The sequence below is a fragment of the Neoarius graeffei genome, chromosome 5 (assembly GCF_027579695.1).
Source record: "Neoarius graeffei isolate fNeoGra1 chromosome 5, fNeoGra1.pri, whole genome shotgun sequence".
Classification (NCBI taxonomy): domain Eukaryota; kingdom Metazoa; phylum Chordata; class Actinopteri; order Siluriformes; family Ariidae; genus Neoarius; species Neoarius graeffei.
The window spans coordinates 54,771,059-54,790,529 of record NC_083573.1 but is presented as its reverse complement, the minus strand read 5'-3'; the positions used below and the strand labels follow the sequence as shown (position 1 = coordinate 54,790,529).

The 19,471-nt window shown below is 43.0% G+C and overlaps 1 protein-coding gene across 7 annotated transcripts in view; it reads left to right on the top strand.

Moving 5' to 3' along the window:
* Positions 1-19,155, top strand: part of trak1a (trafficking protein, kinesin binding 1a) — a 76,797-nt gene extending 57,642 nt beyond the window's left edge. For 5 of the 7 annotated variants that reach the window (XM_060922077.1, XM_060922076.1, XM_060922072.1 and 2 more), the window contains 9 exons: positions 1,608-1,738; positions 3,232-3,306; positions 3,461-3,598; positions 5,874-5,950; positions 6,840-7,073; positions 7,497-7,816; positions 11,965-12,300; positions 13,837-13,939; positions 16,787-19,155. In XM_060922077.1, coding sequence (XP_060778060.1) covers positions 1,608-1,738; positions 3,232-3,306; positions 3,461-3,598; positions 5,874-5,950; positions 6,840-7,073; positions 7,497-7,816; positions 11,965-12,300; positions 13,837-13,939; positions 16,787-17,546 — 2,174 coding nt within the window. In that variant the 3' untranslated portion in view covers positions 17,547-19,155. Of the gene's footprint in view, positions 1-1,607; positions 1,739-3,231; positions 3,307-3,460; positions 3,599-5,873; positions 5,951-6,839; positions 7,074-7,496; positions 7,817-11,964; positions 12,301-12,454; positions 13,815-13,836; positions 13,940-16,786 lie in introns of those variants that run through there. The other 2 variants (XM_060922074.1, XM_060922078.1) reach the window with 2 other exon arrangements.
* Positions 19,156-19,471: the final 316 nt, after the last annotated feature.

Genomic DNA, 19,471 nt, shown 5'->3' with positions numbered 1-19,471 from the left:
GCACGCACATATCCCCTGACTGTTGACGAGTGCAGTCGCGATTGAAGCGACACGTGACAACTTAATAGCTTTGTGATTGGCTATTGGATATAGTTACTGTTAAATCCAACACTTGAAGATGCTACAGGCTGAATTACAAATGACACAACATGGAATATGTAGCGCACTATCTAGGCTGCATGAGCTATTTCCAGCCTTAAATAGTGCACTTGTATAGGGGAGTTAAAGCGATTTGGAATTCAGCCACACAACTTGAGCAGAGTGGCTTTCCAGCCCACTGTGTCTATGGATAAAGCTTCAGTTTATGGAATTGCAGTATATACCTGCATTAGGTGCTACCAACACGTATTTCTCGCGCTAGAAATTGTGTTTAATGATGTCACGTGTTATATGCGAAAGATATGATTGGCTATTGCTAGCGACTCTCGCCGATCAGTCTGGCTCCCGATTAGTTTTTCGAATCGGCTGTGAGATGAGTCGGTACCATCAAAAACTAGTCTTTACGCCTGACTCGCGACTTCAGTTGGCTCGGTACGCTGAAAATCGGCGTAGTGTGCGGCTAGCTTAAGACTTTTGCACAGTACTGTATCTGGAATTGTGTGGTAAAGAGTGTGTTTCATTTTAGAAACTGTTTTGATTCTTCAAAGTATTTACTGTGTACTGTTATGATGCTTTGTACACTATGGTCATTAACTTAACCAGCTTCATGACTTAGTCACCTGGAATGCTTTCCAATTAACAGCTGTGCCTCGTCAAATTTAATTGGTGCAATTTCTTGCCACCTTAATGTGTTTGCGGTCAGACAGTAAATAATACAGTAAATAGCCCTGTTCCACAACTGTAGTAATCCATATGTCAAGAACTGCTCAACTAAGTAAAGGGGAACAGTCCATTTACTTTGTTCTGAAGGTGTCTGTCTGTCTGTCCCCGGTTTTTAATTAATAAACTAAAGGGAAAAACCATTGAATTAGGCGTGCCCAAACGTTTGACTGGTACTGTATATAAAATGTACGCTTGTACTGTAGTTCTGAAAACTACAGGCTGTCCTGATCTGATTAGTTTAGAAACTGATCTGTTTAGGCTTGGGCTATAGCACATGGCTATCTAACAACTTGCTTCAACTATAGCTAGAAAAGTTTAACAATTTTTAGACAGGCTGGCTACATTTTACCAGTGTTTATTTTCTTAAACTGCTCCTTGCCCAGTGTGACTTTTTTTTGTAGGCAAACATCCAAGGCAAAGTTATTAACTTTTTTTCCTTTTGGTAAAACTTATGTTCAAGTATATTGTTGGAAGAAAAGCTACTTTTTCAATAAAACCAGATTTATTTATTTTTTTCAGAGGTTTTGCCTGTTTTCTAGAATTTGGCCAGCATGACATCCAACAGGTTTTCCCAATCTGCTGCTCATGTTTGATTTTATGATCCTGTTACTGCTCCTTTTTTTTTTTTCTTTTTAAAGCATTTACTGTCTTACTGATCTATTTGTGCATCTATCTGCATTATCTTTCAGTAATCTGAATTTGTAAGTGGAAAAACATCAGGTGTAGATTTTAGTGAGATCTCTATTGGCAAAGAAGTTAAATCTAGTTTTCTTCTCCTCTCATAGGGGATGCTAACCTACAGATTTCCTCACTTGCGGAGGAGCTGGCGAAGAAAACGGAAGATGCCTCCAGGCAGCAGGAAGAAATAACACACCTGCTCTCGCAGATCGTGGACCTCCAGAAAAAGGTTAAATGTGTAAGTGTTTGACTTTATAGATGGTTACAGGGTGTTAATCAGCCTTCGTGCTTCTGGGTTCTGTTGGGTGTGTGTGTGTGTGTGTGTGTGTGTGTGTGCAGGCCCGTTTCAAGCTATTTGGGGGCCTTAGGCAAAGGGGGATCTGGGGCCCATAATGTCCCCCCCTCGACGAAAGGCCTTATGGCCGCCTACCCACTGAAGACTTAATAAATAAACATCACACACATTGTAATCATTCTTACGATTTTTACTTAATAAATGAACTCTTTACATTATTATAAATAATTATCAAACCCAATTAAACACAATAGACAAAATATATATATCACACACACGTGTGTGTGTGTGTGTGTGTGTGTGTGTGTATAAAATCAAATATGAAAATGAGACAAAGTAATATAAAATGTGCAAATAACACAACACTAAATATTTACAGTGTATACACAAGTAGAAATAACTTCAAATGGTGATTTAAATGATTACAAACATGAATAAGAATCTTAAGAACCAGCACACACACAAGTGCAAAAGGTATAGAAAAACACATAATTTAAGAATACACAACTAGAATCATGGAAGCAAAAACAATACAGAGACACAAGCGAAGCAAACTTGCCATGTCGTAGCCATTAGCCGTGCTGATCGCAGCAGGGCTTCCTTGCAGAAAGTTCGGGTTTCTTAGCTGAATTACTGCATTAATATCCGACCAAGGTCACAAACGTAGCCCATTTATGTAAAAAAGAGCTTTCTTGTGAGCCATCCCCTGTCCTACTCCATTCATGCTCACAACACACTAGCTACTTCTGATAAAAGCCATGCAGCTCGCTGAAACTAACTCTATGACATTTTGATAAACACAATAAGTTAATCTGGGAGAAGTTGACAGTCTTTCACCTATTTGTGTGGCACATATTAGAATTTTTAGCCAGTCCTTGCAAGTTTGTAAGCCTGTTGTGCATGACAACGTTTACATCACTGTTATAAACACTGTCTACAAGATAACTACCATTAACGTAAGCTAGCTACCAAATTTGCTTGTCGACCCACTTGGTATTAATGTGTGTACATTCTCACTTACCAGTGTCTTGTTTTTTTTTTTCTGTCTTCCTCTTCCCTTTTCTTTCTCTTCTGGCTCCCTGAGGGGTAATTTCGCTTCATATTTGATTTTTTGGGGTTTTTTTTTTTTTTTGCTGCGGAGCTCTGCAACCACTTGACTGGACGGAGATGGGCATTGAGGGGTTGACAACAGACTGTCATTGCACTTTTTGGCCAAAGCATGTAGGGAGGCGCTGTTGTGCATTAGGGGGGCCCTCCCTTGGAACTAGGGTATTTCAACAAGTGTCATTAGGCGCTGCGCTGCCGTGCTCAAAAAGTTGTCATTGCTATTGAATACATAACCAGTCGTTCGGCAGCGGGGGCCCTTCGAGGGCTGGGGCCCTAGGCAATTGCCAAGTCTGCCTACCTTGTTGCAACGTGTGTGTGGTGTGTTGCAGTATGCAGTAGAAAATGAGGAGCTTACACAGCACCTGGGAGCTGCTAAGGATGCCCAGAGACAGCTCACTGCTGAGGTAATGTTGTTCTTAAATGCACAGCACTTTTAGCCGTATGGAATAATCTGCAAATTCAAACCTTAGAATGTTTTAGATGGTGGCGAAAGGACGTTTCATACATTTGGTAGGATGCAGTCTCAAAAGACCACTTGCTCTCTCGTTCACTCTATAGCTACGGGAGCTGGAGGATAAGTATGCGGAGTGTATGGAGATGCTGCATGAAGCCCAAGAGGAGTTGAAGAACTTCAGGAACAAGACAGTACCTCAAAGCACACCACGCCGCTTTCACTCACTTGGCTTTTTCCCAATGGTGAGCGAGAGAAAGTTCTAGAATAGGCTGACCAGATACTGAAATGAATGAAACAGTAGCAAAGTGTACACTTTAACTCCTCCACTCCTGCTTGACAACTTTGTAAAGTGCATCACTGTAATTTATACATGTTGTAAAGGAACATCCACAATGTGCTTGTACTAATATATAAAAATATTTATTTACGGGGCGGCACGGTGGTGTAGTGGTTAGCACTGTCTCCTCACAGCAAGAAGGTCCTGGGTTTGAGCCCAGCAGCTGATGAGGGCCTTTCTGTGTGGAGTTTGCATGTTCTCCCCGTGTCCGCGTGGGTTTCCTCCAGGTGCTCCGGTTTCCCCCACAGTCCAAAGACATGCAGGTTAGGTTAACTGGTGACTCTAAATTGACCGTAGGTGTGAATGTGAGTGTGAATGGTTGTCTGTGTCTATGTGTCAGCCCTGTGATGACCTGGCGACTTGTCCAGGGTGTACCCTGCCTCTTGCCCGTAGTCAGCTGGGCTAGGCTCCAGCTTGCCTGTGACCCTGTAGAACAGGATAAAGCAGCTAGAGATAATGGATTTATTTATTTGAATCTCTAACGGTGTAGTTGGAGACCCAGTTTGCTGATGAGCTCATTCTCGACAGGGTTGAGAGGAGAGTTCCCAGTGTAGCCTGGGTTTGTTTTTAAAACCTGTATTTTCTTAATATAAAGAAAAATCTGTTGTTTGAAGGGGGGAAAAAAAACCCACTTTGATTATTCCATGTATACAAATGGGGGGGGGCTTTTAGAATAATCAGAAATCAATGCATGTCTGTTAAACTTACTACAAGGTACTGAATGTCATGGACATGATGACTTTTCTCATCTTCCTAGGTCTAGATCGATCATATTTATATCCATGATTTTTGCATAGCTGCTGAGTCAGTTTGCATATTTCTGTGTACCTGTGTAAATATAGCTAATTATGCAGAGAGGAAAGTATAAGAGGCTGATTGTATAGCCTTATAGCCCGGTCACACCGCCCGAACTTTGCTGGAGCGTTCCTGGAGCGGTGAGAAAAATTCATCACTGCTCGTAACCGTTCACCACCGTTTAACAAAAGTTGGCCCCCGTTAAAGCAACGCCGTATACGCTCGGCCACCGCTGATGTTTCTCGAGGGGCCCTCCTACCGCTCCGAAAGTTTTGAGCTGCACGAAATATTGCGAGCGGTGAGGAGGGGGCAATTTTCCGCCCCGGCAAAGTTCACCCCCGCTCCACCAACGCCCAGTCAAAGTTTGGCACCGCTAGACGCAAGTTCGTGGACGCTTGGGTCCGCTAGGCCAACGCAGAAATCTTGAACGCTGGACCACCGCTGCTTCGCCAGCGTTGCCCGGGCGGCGATTAAACGTTGCACAAACTTCGGTGGAGCGGTTGTAAGCGTTTTACGAGCGGACACGGGGTTGCTGGAACGGTGTCGGGCGTTGAAGCAGCTATCCATGGTGGCGATGAACTTTGGTTTGGCGTTGGTATAGAGGTGTCGGAGCGGGACCAGAATTTGGCTATAAATACGGGGAGAAATGGACCAGGAGCTCATTTGGAATTGAGCTGCCGTTGAGTTCAGACCTCATCTATATCAAATTTGCTCAAAGTTACAGTAAAACTGTATCACCATGGATGCTGAGAGACTTGCTATGATTGGTGCACTAGTCCAGCAGCAGAATCAGAACCTCCTCAGATTGCAACAAGCTGTTGACAGAAGGAGAAGAGAGAGAAGAAGGAGAGACAGAGTTGTGTGGGTCAGACAGTGGATACTGAGAAGGCCTGAACATGGACTGTATGACAAGCTGATGGTGGAGCTTCTATCAAAAATCTATCAGAACTTGTATCAAAACGATCCATTCAGCTCCGTAGTCACAAGCGGTATGCCACTAAACCAACTTTATACCCCCGCCGAGCCAAAGCCTGCATGCGCAGAACGCCACTAAACCAACGCTCGCGTCACCGCTAAAGCAACGCTAAAGCAACGCCGGCTTCAGTGGTGCACCGCTAAGCCAACGCCGGTGTTTTCGATTTTTTTTCCCATTTTGTGCGCGGTGACGAGTGTTGTCGAAATTCGGCCCCCCCCTCCCTACCGTTCAAGGAACGCTCCAGCAAAGTTCGGGCGGTGTGACCGGGCTATTAGGACAATGTGGAATACAGTGTCCGAGCTGTTCTGTTGCTTGTGGTTAGCTAGCTGGGTGATGTAATTGACCATTACATCAGACCCAGGAACAGCGCTATCTATTTCCAGTGTCTAACACTGTATATATGGAACAGGACTCCTTAGCTGCTGAAATTGAAGGGACCATGAGGAAAGAGATTCAGATGTCTGACCCAGAAGTGGAAGATCAGAGGTATCAATGTCTCTAACTATTCAAATGCCTAAATGTGCTTTCTGTGTTTTTGCTTTAAAGGAACAGTCCACCGTACTTCCATAATGAAATATGCTCTTATCTGAATTGAGGCGAGCTGCTCCGTACCTCTCCGAGCTTTGCGCGACCTCCCAGTCAGTCAGACGCAGTCAGACGCGCTGTCACTCCTGTTAGCAATGTAGCTAGGCTCAGCATGGCCAATGGTATTTTTTGGGGCTGTAGTTAGATGCGACCAAACTCTTCCGTGTTTTTCCTGTTTACATAGGTTTATATGACCAGTGACATGAAAGAAGTTCAGTTACACAAATTGAAACGTAGCGATTTTCTGTGCTATGGAAAGTCCGCACTATAATGACAGGCGTACTAACACCTTCTGCGCGCTTCAGCAGCGCATTGATATCTGAGCTCCGTATCAATGCGCTGTCGAAGCGCGCAGAAGGTGTTAGTACGCTTGCCATTATAGTGCGGACTTTCCATAGCATAGAAAATCGCTACGTTTCAATTTGTGTAACTGAACTTGTTTCATGTCACTGGTCATAAACCTATGTAAACAGGAAAAACGCGGAAGAGTTTGGTCGCATCTAACTACAGCCCCAAAAAATACCATTGGCCATGCTGAGCCTAGCTACATTGCTAACAGGAGTGACAGCGCGTCTGACTGCGTCTGACTGACTGGGAGGTCGCGCAAAGCTCGGAGAGGTACGGAGCAGCTCGTCTCAATTCAGATAAGAGCATATTTCATTATGGAAGTACGGTGGACTGTTCCTTTAAAGTGAAATGAACATTTGTTGGTGTAGACTGATTTTTAAGCCCATGTTTAATTTCTTCTATAGTTATTGGTGTAATTTTGATGTGCGTGTGTGCCCCCCAGGTTACACCCAAAGCGAGTCTTCCAGACAGTGCGCAACATCAATCAGGTGGTTCGCCAGCGCTCCCTCTGCCCCTCTCCCATGAACATCCCAGGCTCCAATCAGACTTCATCTATGAGTTCTAGGCACTCCAGCTGTCTGAGTACACCCAGATCTAGTGTTTACGGGGGAGAAGGGAGTGTCATGGACAACCGCACGAACAGCATGATGCTGGAAAGCCACACTCCACAGGAGTGGTAAGTATGACAGGATGATTTTGGGTATACAGTCCCAGTCAAATTGGTATGATCAAACTGTGATCTCAAATGTGTTGAGAAGGCAAGAAATTCCACTAAGAGGCACCCCTGTTAACTGAAAAGCATTCCAGTTGACTACCTCAAGTTGGTTAAGATAATGCCAATAGTGTGCAAAGCGTCAAGGTAAACGGGGGCTACTTTGAAGAAATATGAAACACGTTTTGTTTTTTAAACTGTTTCCTACACAATTCCATATGTTCTGGATGTTATTTCATAGTTTTGATGTCTTCAGTACTGCTGTTCAATGTAGAAAAGTGTGACTGAGTAGGTGTGTCCAAACTCCTGACAGGTACTGTGTTAATCCTGGTCTCACCATTTTCCCCTTGGTGAAGTAACACTCTCCCCTCTTATTTGTTCCTTCAGTTCAGAAGACTCTAACAAGAAGCCTGGTACTCCTGGCGCACCTGGTTCTCACGACCTGGAGGCAGCACTACGACGGCTCTCCCTTCGCCGTGACAACTACCTGAGCGAGCGACGCTTTTTTGAGGAGGAAAGAGAACGCAAGCTGCTGGCACTAGCCGAGGAGAAAAGAGAGCCATGTGGAGACAGTGATGGAGAAGGAGGAAGCTCACTCCCACATGCAGACAGCATCCTATCTCTGGGCACTCTGCACTCAGTCTACTCTGTGTACAGCAGTCGCTCCTACCTGCCTGAGAAGCTGCAGATCGTCAAGCCTTTGGAAGGTGACCAGAACAAAGGCAGGCCACTGGCCCTGCATCTCTTAGACACACTCTGGGCTCTAATACACCAGCACTCAAACGACTTCTCCACGCAGCACTCATTCTATTTCAGGCACGCACAGCCGCGCTGCTGGTTTGAGATTTAGCCACGTTCTGTAGTGGCTAAGTGAATGCATGCACTATTATATGGCTTTGTGTCTGTAGCATATGCAGCAATGTGCAATATAGTGATAAACTGCACTTAATTATGAATTAATCATAGATGGTGAAAGATCTAATATTTGACTCCATGTAAATCCTTGTTCGTTGATGCGTGTTTTTGTCTTTTAACTCGTGCTATAGTTTCTTATAAAAATCCAGTGATACACCTGTGCTTAAAGGAGATACGCAGAGCCTTTATTTTAAAATAAATTTGATTGGATAGTATCTCCAGCCTTGACTCTTGTATGCTGCATAAATGGGAATTAAAAATGTATATTTTTGAGAGTTAAAATCGACCGCAAAGTTGGCATTCGAGCTGCCCCGCTGAGCCAGCCAGCCCTGAGTGCGTGACGTCGCAGCGGTAACCGGTTTTAAGGCCGAGGCCTTTGACAGCTATAGACCAAAGTCATATAAATAAAAATTTATGGTGAAAGTAAGAAATACCGTTACCCACTTGCTCAACTAAGACTGATTTGACTTCATTGATTGTGGGTTGACTCTCATTAAAACAGGATAGGTGTTATAACTTATGCAATGTACATGCATGCATTTTCACTGATAAAACGTAAAAGGCTAATTAAATAATCAGATGAACTGTGGCAATCACATTCTGAAGCAAATTAAATAATCTTATACCAGTAACTTAATACAAGTTACATGTATTAATCTAAATGCAGGTAAACAACGTGTTTTGTATCCAAATGAGAGTCGGAGCTTACCTGTCTGTGTTCTCACTTCTTGAAGGCCGACCTTGTGCCAAATTTATTTTTGAAACAATCTGACTTTTGGTTGTTCGTTCAGTTCTCCATTCATTCGCTTCTTCCACGTAAGGGCGAGATGGCAGCAATATCCAGTTTAGAAATCAGACGGCTGCTCCACTCATTCACTTTTCTTCATACTGTGTATTCCACCATTACTGCTCGGCTCGGGCAATTACTAAAACCCGGGATGGAACAGGACATCACTGGTTTTTAGCAACAACTGCGTGGAGGTCACTGCCCGAGTGATATGTCCCGTCCTAGGTTTTAGCAACAACCCTCGGCTCATTCTGGGAGGACTGGTGCAACTGAATTCTTTTTTTTTTTTTTTTTTTAAATAATTGCCTTTAATTGTTGATACTGCATCCTCTTTTTCAATACGGGCTTATAGCCAACACTTCTCAACAGATCAGAGGTCTCGTACAAGTCTTCAGTAAAATGTGCAGAGGAGAGACCACTTCATAGGTGCCCGTGAACTACTTGCAAAACGCATCCAAATTTTGCAGTTTGAACATTCTTGGGCCATGAATGTAACGTAAATCCACCTTCTGTCATGTTGCTGTACCCGCCAGCAACACATCTACGTGGCATGGCGATTAAATTGGCTCAAAATGGAGGATCGGAGTTGCAGTCAGCTCTGAGTTTTAGTATAGCGGAAACGGCAATGAGCCTGAGACTTCCTGCTACGACGTTACAGACATCAAGGTCATTCACTCAGACCGCTACCTATATGAATCACTTTAATCGTAAAAATTACTATATTAGATTTATTGTTCACGCTTTCCTGTGCCATTCTTGAGATCTCGAAGCATTTATAAACAAAAGTGAGGCCATGGCTCTGCGTATATGTTTTAAGAGAGCAGAAGAATTATGCCATATCAAATTCAGCTCACTACTCCCACCTGCTGGTAGCTTTATTCCATCTTATCCTCTATCTCATCTCTAGCCGCTTTATCCTGTTCTACAGGGTCGCAGGCAAGCTGGAGCCTATCCCAGCTGACTACGGGCGAAAGGCGGGGTACACCCTGGACAAGTCGCCAGGTCATCACAGGGCTGACACATAGACACAGACAACCATTCACACTCACATTCACACCTACGCTCAATTTAGAGTCACCAGTTAACCTAACCTGCATGTCTTTGGACTGTGGGGGAAACCGGAGCACCCGGAGGAAACCCACGCGGACACGGGGAGAACATGCAAACTCCACACAGAGAAAGGCCCTCGCCGGCCACGGGGCTCGAATCCGGACCTTCTTGCTGTGAGGCGACAGTGCTAACCACTACACCACCGTGCCACCCATCCTCTTTCTCTTCTAAGTAAAATCAATTATGAGTCAAGATGAGTATTTTAAGTGTAGTTGAGTCAAATGAAGACATTCCTTTTCAGAGGAATCCAGACACTTGTTAAGCGCTGGAGAACTTTTTTTTTTTAATGAAAGAGAGGTTATGTAGAAAAACTATGCACTTTGACACCTATCTGCAATAAATAAAGCAAAATAAAATGTCCTTTGACTCCTCACAATCGTATTTAGCATAACTGCACTCTGGCTGGTTAGGTGCAGGGGTTTTATTTATTTAAATCCCAGTCACTCTTCAGTTTGCAATTTAACCACCATAAACTCTTGCCTTGTATTTCAGTCTGTTTTAAGTTATTCAATAAATTCTCTTACTTTCTCATTTATCCTCTTCTCTTTTTTTCCCCCCCTCCGCACTCTATTCCCTAACCCTCAGAGCAATGTATGCATGATCAAAACAGCACCAGGTTTGACAATCTATGGCCTTTCATTTGCTTAGATGAAGGAATAATCTAAAATGCCATTGATTTTTGTGTTCCTTGAAGTGGCCAAAAAAGATATTGGATTTTATTCTAGCCACGTTCACTGGATATGAGCAGTCACGCACTCTGACTACTACTAGGCTATCAGCTCATATACTGTGAGTAGAGAAACAAAATGGCAGAGCGTGTTGCTGAACTAACCGAGGACGAAATAAAAATTCTACTCGAAAACAACCCCACAAAACAACAAAATGTAGAATAAAAGTATTTAATGGTAAAACCATTTTCTTAATTTTTCAAGAACTATAGTTTTTTTTTTTTTTAACACTAATTGCTATGGTCATTTTCACTGGTTTGTTTATTCTAATTGGAAATTATTTTGTTGGATGTGTTTTTGTATGAAGTTTTTATCAAATGGGGGGGAGCTCCATTTCTCAAAATCCAGCGAATGTGGATAGAATAAAAGTTATTCCACTCAATCTTGTTGCACATGGCTTCTAGCCAACTCAGGACTACGTGCCTTGTCGGCAGTGAGTTTATGTACAACTCTATTTCATGGAATAACTGTTAAATGTTCAGTTGTAGTTTAATGTATGTGTAACTTGGATCAAAGTGTTGCAGTAAACTGCTGTTCTTTCTGATTGATCCCCCCCATTTTAAATTGGGTTTAAAAGTGACATCCCTGGGTTTCACTTTTTTTTTTTTTTTTTTTTTTTTTTTTTTTGTTAAATCAAATGCACAAACTCTGTCCTGGGATTCCTTTCCTCTACCATTTACATACACAGCAGAGGCTGCATAAGTCACCCAAAAGTCTGTTCAAAGACCATTAGTGTTTCCGGAGGTTAGTTATTATGGAGAGATTAAGTGTAATATCCTGTTGTTTTATGCAGTGCTATGGGATGCTTGGAGAAGGAAATTAGCCTGCCTTTTATCTCCCAATTTCTCACCATCTAATCATGTTTGTGACTGATGATTTCTTAAAGACCTGGGTTTTTAAGTTTGTTTTTTAATATGAATCTTTTGTTCAGACATTTGTGAGACAATTTACCAATCATGAGCCAGTTGCTTATAAACGTTAAAGTATTTTGTCTCGCACATCTCTATTTTCTAATCTTTTGTGTATCTTTCTTTCTTACAATGGGGATATGGGTGTAGATGATATTCTCAGGATATGTATGGTCAGAATTTGACCTGTTCCTACATGTAGGTTGTGTTCATCGGTGTTCATCGTTGTGTGTCCTTTTAAAGTAAATTCTATTCAACCTTTACAATTTCTGAATCAGTTTCAGCAAGGCAAATTGATTCCTCTTCCTACTGAAACCAGTTGATGTCACACAGCCATGAAGTGGAGCACTACATTTTTACAGGCTTCTGTCTGATACTTTTTGTTTTTGTTTTTCCTTCCCTCTCAGGATCAGCGACTCTACATGCATGGCAGCAGCTGGCCCAGCCCAACCTCGGTGGCATTCTGGACACTCGGCCAGGGGTAGTGACCAAGGGCTTCCGCCATCTCCCACTTGACCTTGAGGAGGTCTACAAGTTCACAGACTTGGAGGAAGATGAGTCAGGAGAGCATCTGAACTCTCAGCCCCCTCTGTCTGCTTCAGGCCTGGGCTCGCTGCCCTGTTCACCGAGCTCCAACCTCCATCGGCAGGAGCAGCAGCACCGAGGAGAGAGACGGGGAGCAGAGCCAGAGCTTCAGGAGATGGAAGGGGATGCACGGGATGAGAAAGAGGAGATGGCATCTGGTGAGGGAGTATCTTCATGTTGACCTGAGGGTTAACTACAAGCCCCACCCACTGCCTGCACCCAGCTAAACCCAGTGGAATGTAGCAGCATGCTAGGAACATTTGCCTGTTTTGTCACGTGTCTCATGTCTGTGATCCCTCTCCTGTTACACAGCGTACAGTGAGCTCACAACTACCTCATCCCTGCCTGCCGTGTGCTGTCACAGTGGTTTTGAGTATAGTGACTTTTTGTTAAATATGTACTCTTTCATGTACAAATCATCTGTCTTCTCTTTGTGCTGTGAAATGAGAGTGGGGTCTATGAAATTAACTTAAATTGGACTATTCTAAGCCACTTTCGTTTGGGGAACTAATTATGCTTCCAGTCTTGTGTATTAATTGATTTACCACATATTATAGTTAATGATGGTAATGTGAGAGAGGTTACTGCAGATTAGTTATTAGTTTTTTTATTATACAAGTTGTACCACTGGTACCCTGGGCTTCATTCTCATTTCCTGCACCCATCTGATTTAATTTACTGTCAACCTAAATTCCTTTTTCCCTTCTTCCATCACGTGCTTCACTTTGACAGCGTTATGCCAGGATCAGACGGCACTATTTTTTACGATGGTCGCTGTTTCAGATTAGGCGATCATGGTGTCATGACTTCTTGTCATATCTCCAGTCAGGAGACTGGCATGGAAGTTTGTCGGCCATGACAGTCATTTCAAAATAAGGCTGAATTTGTGTAGTCTGAGCCCAGCATGAGCGAGCGTGAATGTGACCCACAGGCCACACACGAATCTTGCCTCAGCAATCTGTACGTGCTTCACAGCAATCTTTTTACGGTTCTCCAGTTACTCACCGCTACTTTTTCTTAGAATTTAAAGGGACACGCATCCTGCTTTAGAGGCTACAGGATAGCGAAGGGCTACAGCTTGAAGTTGGCATGAGCGTGCGTATGCAACCAGACACGCATAAGTGAAACATGGCTAGCATCCAGGAAAAGGTCATGAAGTAAAACGTGTATGTTACAAGCTCAAGTGTCAGTGTTCTATTAATAACTGAATGCACTCTGATCATACTTGCTTTCATGACCGAGAGAGCTGAAACTTGTTAGTGGTCAATGGGTCACGTTTATGCCCACAATCGTACGCATGTACAATATAGTGCTGCATATTCACTTTATCTTGCAAGGATGCAGATTCCTCTTTAGCAATATAATTGTTCTACTTTATCTGCATGTGATTTGAATTGAAAAGCATACTCTTCTAATGATGACCCTGCTGCTTCCCCATCCTTCTCTCCTATTCTGTGACTCTCTTAAAACTGTATCAGAATAAATCTAACCTTGGACTGTACTAACTACAGAAAAGGTTCACCGTGTGCGTCTGACCAAATCTTTATACCTCAAATTTCCAAGTTTTCTTTCTTCACTCTCTAATAGTAGTCTATTAGAAGAGGTGGTTCAGTTTCTGATGCAGTTTTAAACCAGTCTGTTGTGTGGCTGTGTTTTTAGATGTGTACTAATGTATTTTCTCTTGTTGTTCCCAGTGCATTTTCCTGGTAAATGCACATCTCTCACAAACTCTACCTACACCTTCACTACCTGCCGGATACTCCACCCCTCCGATGAGCTGACTAGAGTCACTCCCAGGTAAGCGCTGCATCTCTTTTTATCACCATTAGAGGGTGATTTAAGACTCTTTTTAGTCATACAGTGGGGCAAAGAAGTATTTAGTCAGCCACCAGTTGTGCAAGTTCTCCCACTTAAAAAGATGAGAGGCCTGTAATTTTCATCATAGGTACACTTCAACTATGAGAGACAGAATGGGGGGAAAGAATCCAGGAAATCACATTGTAGGATTTTTAATGAATTAATTGGTAAATTCCTCAGTAAAATAAGTATTTGGTCACCTACAAACAAGCAAGATTTCTGGCTCTCACAGACCTGTAACAACAACTTTAAGAGGCTCCTCTGTCCTCCACTCGTTACCTGGATTAATGGCACCTGTTTGAGCTCGTTATCAGTATAAAAGACACCTGTCCACAACCTCAAACAGTCACACTCCAAACTCCACTATGGCCAAGACCAAAGAGCTGTCAAAGGGCACCAGAAACAAAATTGTAGACCTGCACCAGGCTGGGAAGACTGAATCTGCAATAGGTAAGCAGCTTGGTGTGAAGAAATCAACTGTGGGAGCAATTATTAGAAAATGGAAGACATACAAGACCACTGATAATCTCCCTCGATCTGGGGCTCCACGCAAGATCTCACCCCGTGGGGTCAAAATGATCACAAGAACAGTGAGCAAAAATCCCAGAACCACACGGGGGGACCTAGTGAATGACCTGCAGAGAGCTGGGACCAAAGTTACAAAGGCTACCATCAGTAACACACTACGCCGCCAGGGACTCAAATCCTGCAGTGCCAGACGTGTCCCCCTGCTTAAGCCAGTACATGTCCAGGCCCGTCTGAAGTTTGCTAGAGAGCATTTGGATGATCCAGAAGAGGATTGGGAGAATGTCATATGGTCAGATGAAACCAAAATAGAACTTTTTGGTAAAAACTCAACTTGTCGTGTTTGGAGGAGAAAGAATGCTGAGTTGCATCCAAAGAACACCATACCTACTGTGAAGCATGGGGGTGGAAACATCATGCTTTGGGGCTGTTCTTCTGCAAAGGGACCAGGACGACTGATCCGTGTAAAGGAAAGAATGAATGGGGCCATGTATCGTGAGATTTTGAGTGAAAACCTCCTTCCATCAGCAAGGGCATTGAAGATGAAACATGGCTGGGTCTTTCAGCATGACAATGATCCCAAACACACCGCCCGGGCAACGAAGGAGTGGCTTCGTAAGAAGCATTTCAAGGTCCTGGAGTGGCCTAGCCAGTCTCCAGATCTCAACCCCATAGAAAATCTTTGGAGGAAGTTGAAAGTCCGTGTTGCCCAGCGACAGCCCCAAAACATCACTGCTCTAGAGGAGATCTGCATGGAGGAATGGGCCAAAATACCAGCAACAGTGTGTGAAAACCTTGTGAAGACTTACGGAAAACGTTTGACCTCTGTCATTGCCAACAAAGGGTATATAACAAAGTATTGAGATGAACTTTTGTTATTGACCAAATACTTATTTTCCACCATAATTTGCAAATAAATTCTTTAAAAATCAGACAATGTGATTTTCTGGATTTTTTTTTCTCATTTTGTCTCTCATAGTTGAAGTGTACCTATGATGAAAATTACAGGCCTCTCTCATCTTTTTAAATGGGAGAACTTGCACAATTGGTGACTGACTAAATACTTTTTTGCCCCACTGTACCTGCCAATTGGTCGTCTTCATTTTGTTGCTTTTTAACACTGATGGAGCACCTTTTAATTTATTCCAGCTCTTCCCCAGCAGGAAAGATTTGTTTGTTTTTTGCATGCATGAGAAGAAAATATTTGACAAATGATGGATTGTTTTGGAATAGTCTCTTTTTACTTTCTGAACCTAATGCTGGAAAATCTCTCTCAGGGAATAAAACATGAAGTCAAAGTGATGCAAGCTAGAGCATCAATTTCTAATCAAAAGAAAACTTTCAATCCCACAGACTGATGAAACTGATGGTTATGACAGCAATGGTCTGTGAAAGACTGACCTACTATATTGGCTTCTACCCTACATGAGTGCAGGTTTCTATAAATGAATTTATGAGCCAATAATGCACATCACAGAATATCAGGATGATTTGTAGCTGCTGAAAAAAAAAAAAAAAATTCTGTGCAAATTTGTAGCTATACAGAGGAGTTTTATTAGAAAAGATGCACATAAATATTTTATTGCACGTACTGCCCTGAAAAGTGAGTTCTGTACAGAGGTACTGTATAGATTGGGGTGTCTTAAACTACACTTTAATAGTGTTTCCCCTCTCAATTTCATAGTACAGAGACGCCACACACAAACAATGAGTAGTTTTAAATGTTTGCTGTGATCAGAGATGGTCCTCCAGCAGCCACACAGTATAAACGATTGACTCTCTGCAGATCATGTGACGATGATGTGGAGGAGGAAGCGGCACTTTACCATGTTGTTCTGGGGCCAGGCTTAGAGCAGGTTCTCTGAGCCACACCCGTTCAGGGTGAGAGGTGGTCTCATGGTACCAGTGTGATGGGCCACAGCCATGTTCACATGCGTTTCTAACCAAACTTAACCAGACTAATGGTTTTAGAGGAGGTGCCTGAAACTTCATTCATCTTTGAGTGGCAGACTATAGGTTGCATGTGATGCTGCCAGTGTGGTTAAAACTAGTTTCCCAGCCTAGTGTTATGCTCGTCAGTATTTTGACTAACGTGTTTGAGGTTATAAGCATCGTCTTAAAGCCCGTATGACACTGACTGATGCATGGCTCCTGTGTGAAAAATGGTTAGCTGTTGCCAATAACACGTTTCTGGGTGAAAAACATGAATCCTGAGGTACAAATGTTAAGCTTTTTTCTTCTCTTCTCCCCCCTACTTGTCAGTGTGATGGCAGCAGGTCCCTCCCTGGCCCCCTGTGTGAAGAGCATCAGTAGTGTGCACTCTACTCCGGCGTCCACCCCCTGCACGCCACGCCGGCTCAGCCTGGCCGAGAGCTTCACGAACCTGCGGGAGCACACCAAGACCACCAGCACCTCTCTGGGTCTGGTGCGCCTCCTACAGGAGCATGGGATTTCCGCAGCTGTCTACAACCCTCACAGCTGGGACCGGGCTGAGAACAACCCTAATAAATCGCAGTCTTTTTCAAGAACATTCCCCACTGCCCCAGGCATAGACACCATGCCCTCAACACCCCCAAACACCCCTACCCAATCCAAACTCCGCAGCCCTGTGTTGCCGATGGACTTCAGCCCTTCTGATCCTCCTTACGAGAACTTCCTCGCTTCACGACCTGCCAGTTCCATTCTCAAGGAGATGCGGGGAGCAGAGGCCAAGCTGTGCACGGATTCCCAGTGCCAGACAGAGATGAGCATACACAATCTCCGGCTTGTGGACAAGGTGAAATGCTTCAGCCTCGGCCCAAGAGCAGTGACTCCGGGCCCTGGGCTTGGTTTAGCCATGCCTTCTTTTGGGACACAACCTGGGCTACCCAGCCCCATAGCAGGACTGACCGGGATTCGGCGGAACCGAAGTTATCCGGTTATGGTCGGGGCCAGTATGGCAATGAAGGGATTGGGGCCACCTAGTGAAGACTTGCTCCTGCCCCCCAAACCGCCTACACAGGCTTGCCTCAGTGAGGAGTGAGCATTGCCTCGGTCAATCGTTCTCTGTATATACGTTAATAAAATACATCATTATTCTCATGATGGCTCAACTGTGCCTGTAAAAGATTTGTATAGATTTTGTACAGCAGCTGTAACTGTAATACCATTTTATTACTATCATTTTGTCACACACAGTGCAATTCTGCCAGAGAGACCACACTGATTCTTTAACCCCCTACTGTATAAATTATCTAAACTGTACTTCTGCATTACAAGAAAATGTAGCATAAGGCCGGTTTGTATGCTTTTTTTTTTTTTTTTTGGACTACTTTTGGCATAACTGTGCTCAAAGACCATAACCCTGTAACCTTGTGTTTTGGCTAATGATCTTCAGCCCAAAGCATCTCTGGTTGGCTTTTTGTATGAAAAACTGAAACACTAATAGCATCCTTATGCTAATCTTAGACACGAGTGTATTGGTGTCCAGATAATGTGACTGATTTCGACCCTTTCTGTGCTCTCAAAACAATCTCATTAAATTATTAATGCCCTTTTTTTTTTTTTTTAAAAAAAAGGCATAGTTTACTTGCCTACATCATTAACCCTGTAATTGCCTCCAATATCCCTACCTGTGTATCCGCAGCAACTGAAACACCTCAGATGGTTTGTATAATGCATATTACAATGTAATAAACATATGAATCAATGGCTCTTCAAATAGGTGCTGTTGGGAAATCTCTAGTAGCACAAAAGGGCACACGCTACTGTAACTTATCTGGGCGTCCAGAGTTGTGGGAAAGAGCTGTAAGGATGCAGACTGGTTTCAGTCCTTGTTCTGTTGTGTGTTTTGGGGTGGGGAGGGACCAATGTTATTTGTGTGTGCATGTACACTTTTTAAGTAAATGCAGTCGATTAACTAGGTATGAAATACTCCAAAGGCAGAATACTTACAACCTCCTGGATGATAAATGTCCAATTCTTCTGCTAGAAACAGTATAATTATACAGATGCTTCATAAGCCTCTGACCAGTATTATGTTCCGTTTTAAAGCTGTAAAGTGTGTGTTTTTGGTGAGAGGTCTGTTCTCTCCAAAGACTGAACTGTATGCTTTAATTGCATTGTGTGAGTTTGTCCTTTTGACACCAATTTTAGTGCCTGATGTCAGTAATTTATTATTTAACCCTATTTTGAACGACTTCCATTCTGGAGACTTTGCCTCAGTATACATTGGTGTTTAACACTGTAACTAAAGTGTTGCTGTTACCCTGATAGGAAGGGTTTTAATGCAGTTTTGAATATAATATATGAAGGATGTTTTGATTCTCAAGAAATGATTTTGTCTAAAAAGCACATACAGCCATACCTGTGGTCTGAACTATGCCTGTTTTTTGTAATCATGTTCTTAGTTGCATCAAGAGGTTGTCTGTTCGAGGTGTACGCACTTGACCTTGAAACAAACATGTTTGTGTTGAATGTATTGCAGAAGCATAGGTGTCATATGACTCAGTGTCCGTTGCAGTTACTAGTTTTATTTCCTCAGACCACATAAAGGGAAGTTTTGCCACTCGTACACTGTAAGTTGTAAAGATAGAAATGTTTTTATACAAAATGCCATAAATCACTGAATAAATGGAGAAATGCGTGTCAAATTTTTCTTCAGGAGCTTTGAATGCAGAAAAGGTCATCAATAAATGAACTAATACAATTGTCTCTTTTTAAAAAAAATTGGTGTCCTGTTAAACTATTTATCACACTCAGGATATTGACATGCCTGAAGCAATCGTTTTATTTAATGTTACAGATATTCACAATCTCCGAGGACTCATTTGGTCTATTGCTATTTTTTTTGGGGGGGGGAGAGAAATATGATCCCAAATCTATATTCTACCGCAGACACTGGTCTAAAGTGGAGGCATAACATCAGCCTGCTCTCAGTATTGGTCAGTTTTCACCAAGCTTGGGGAG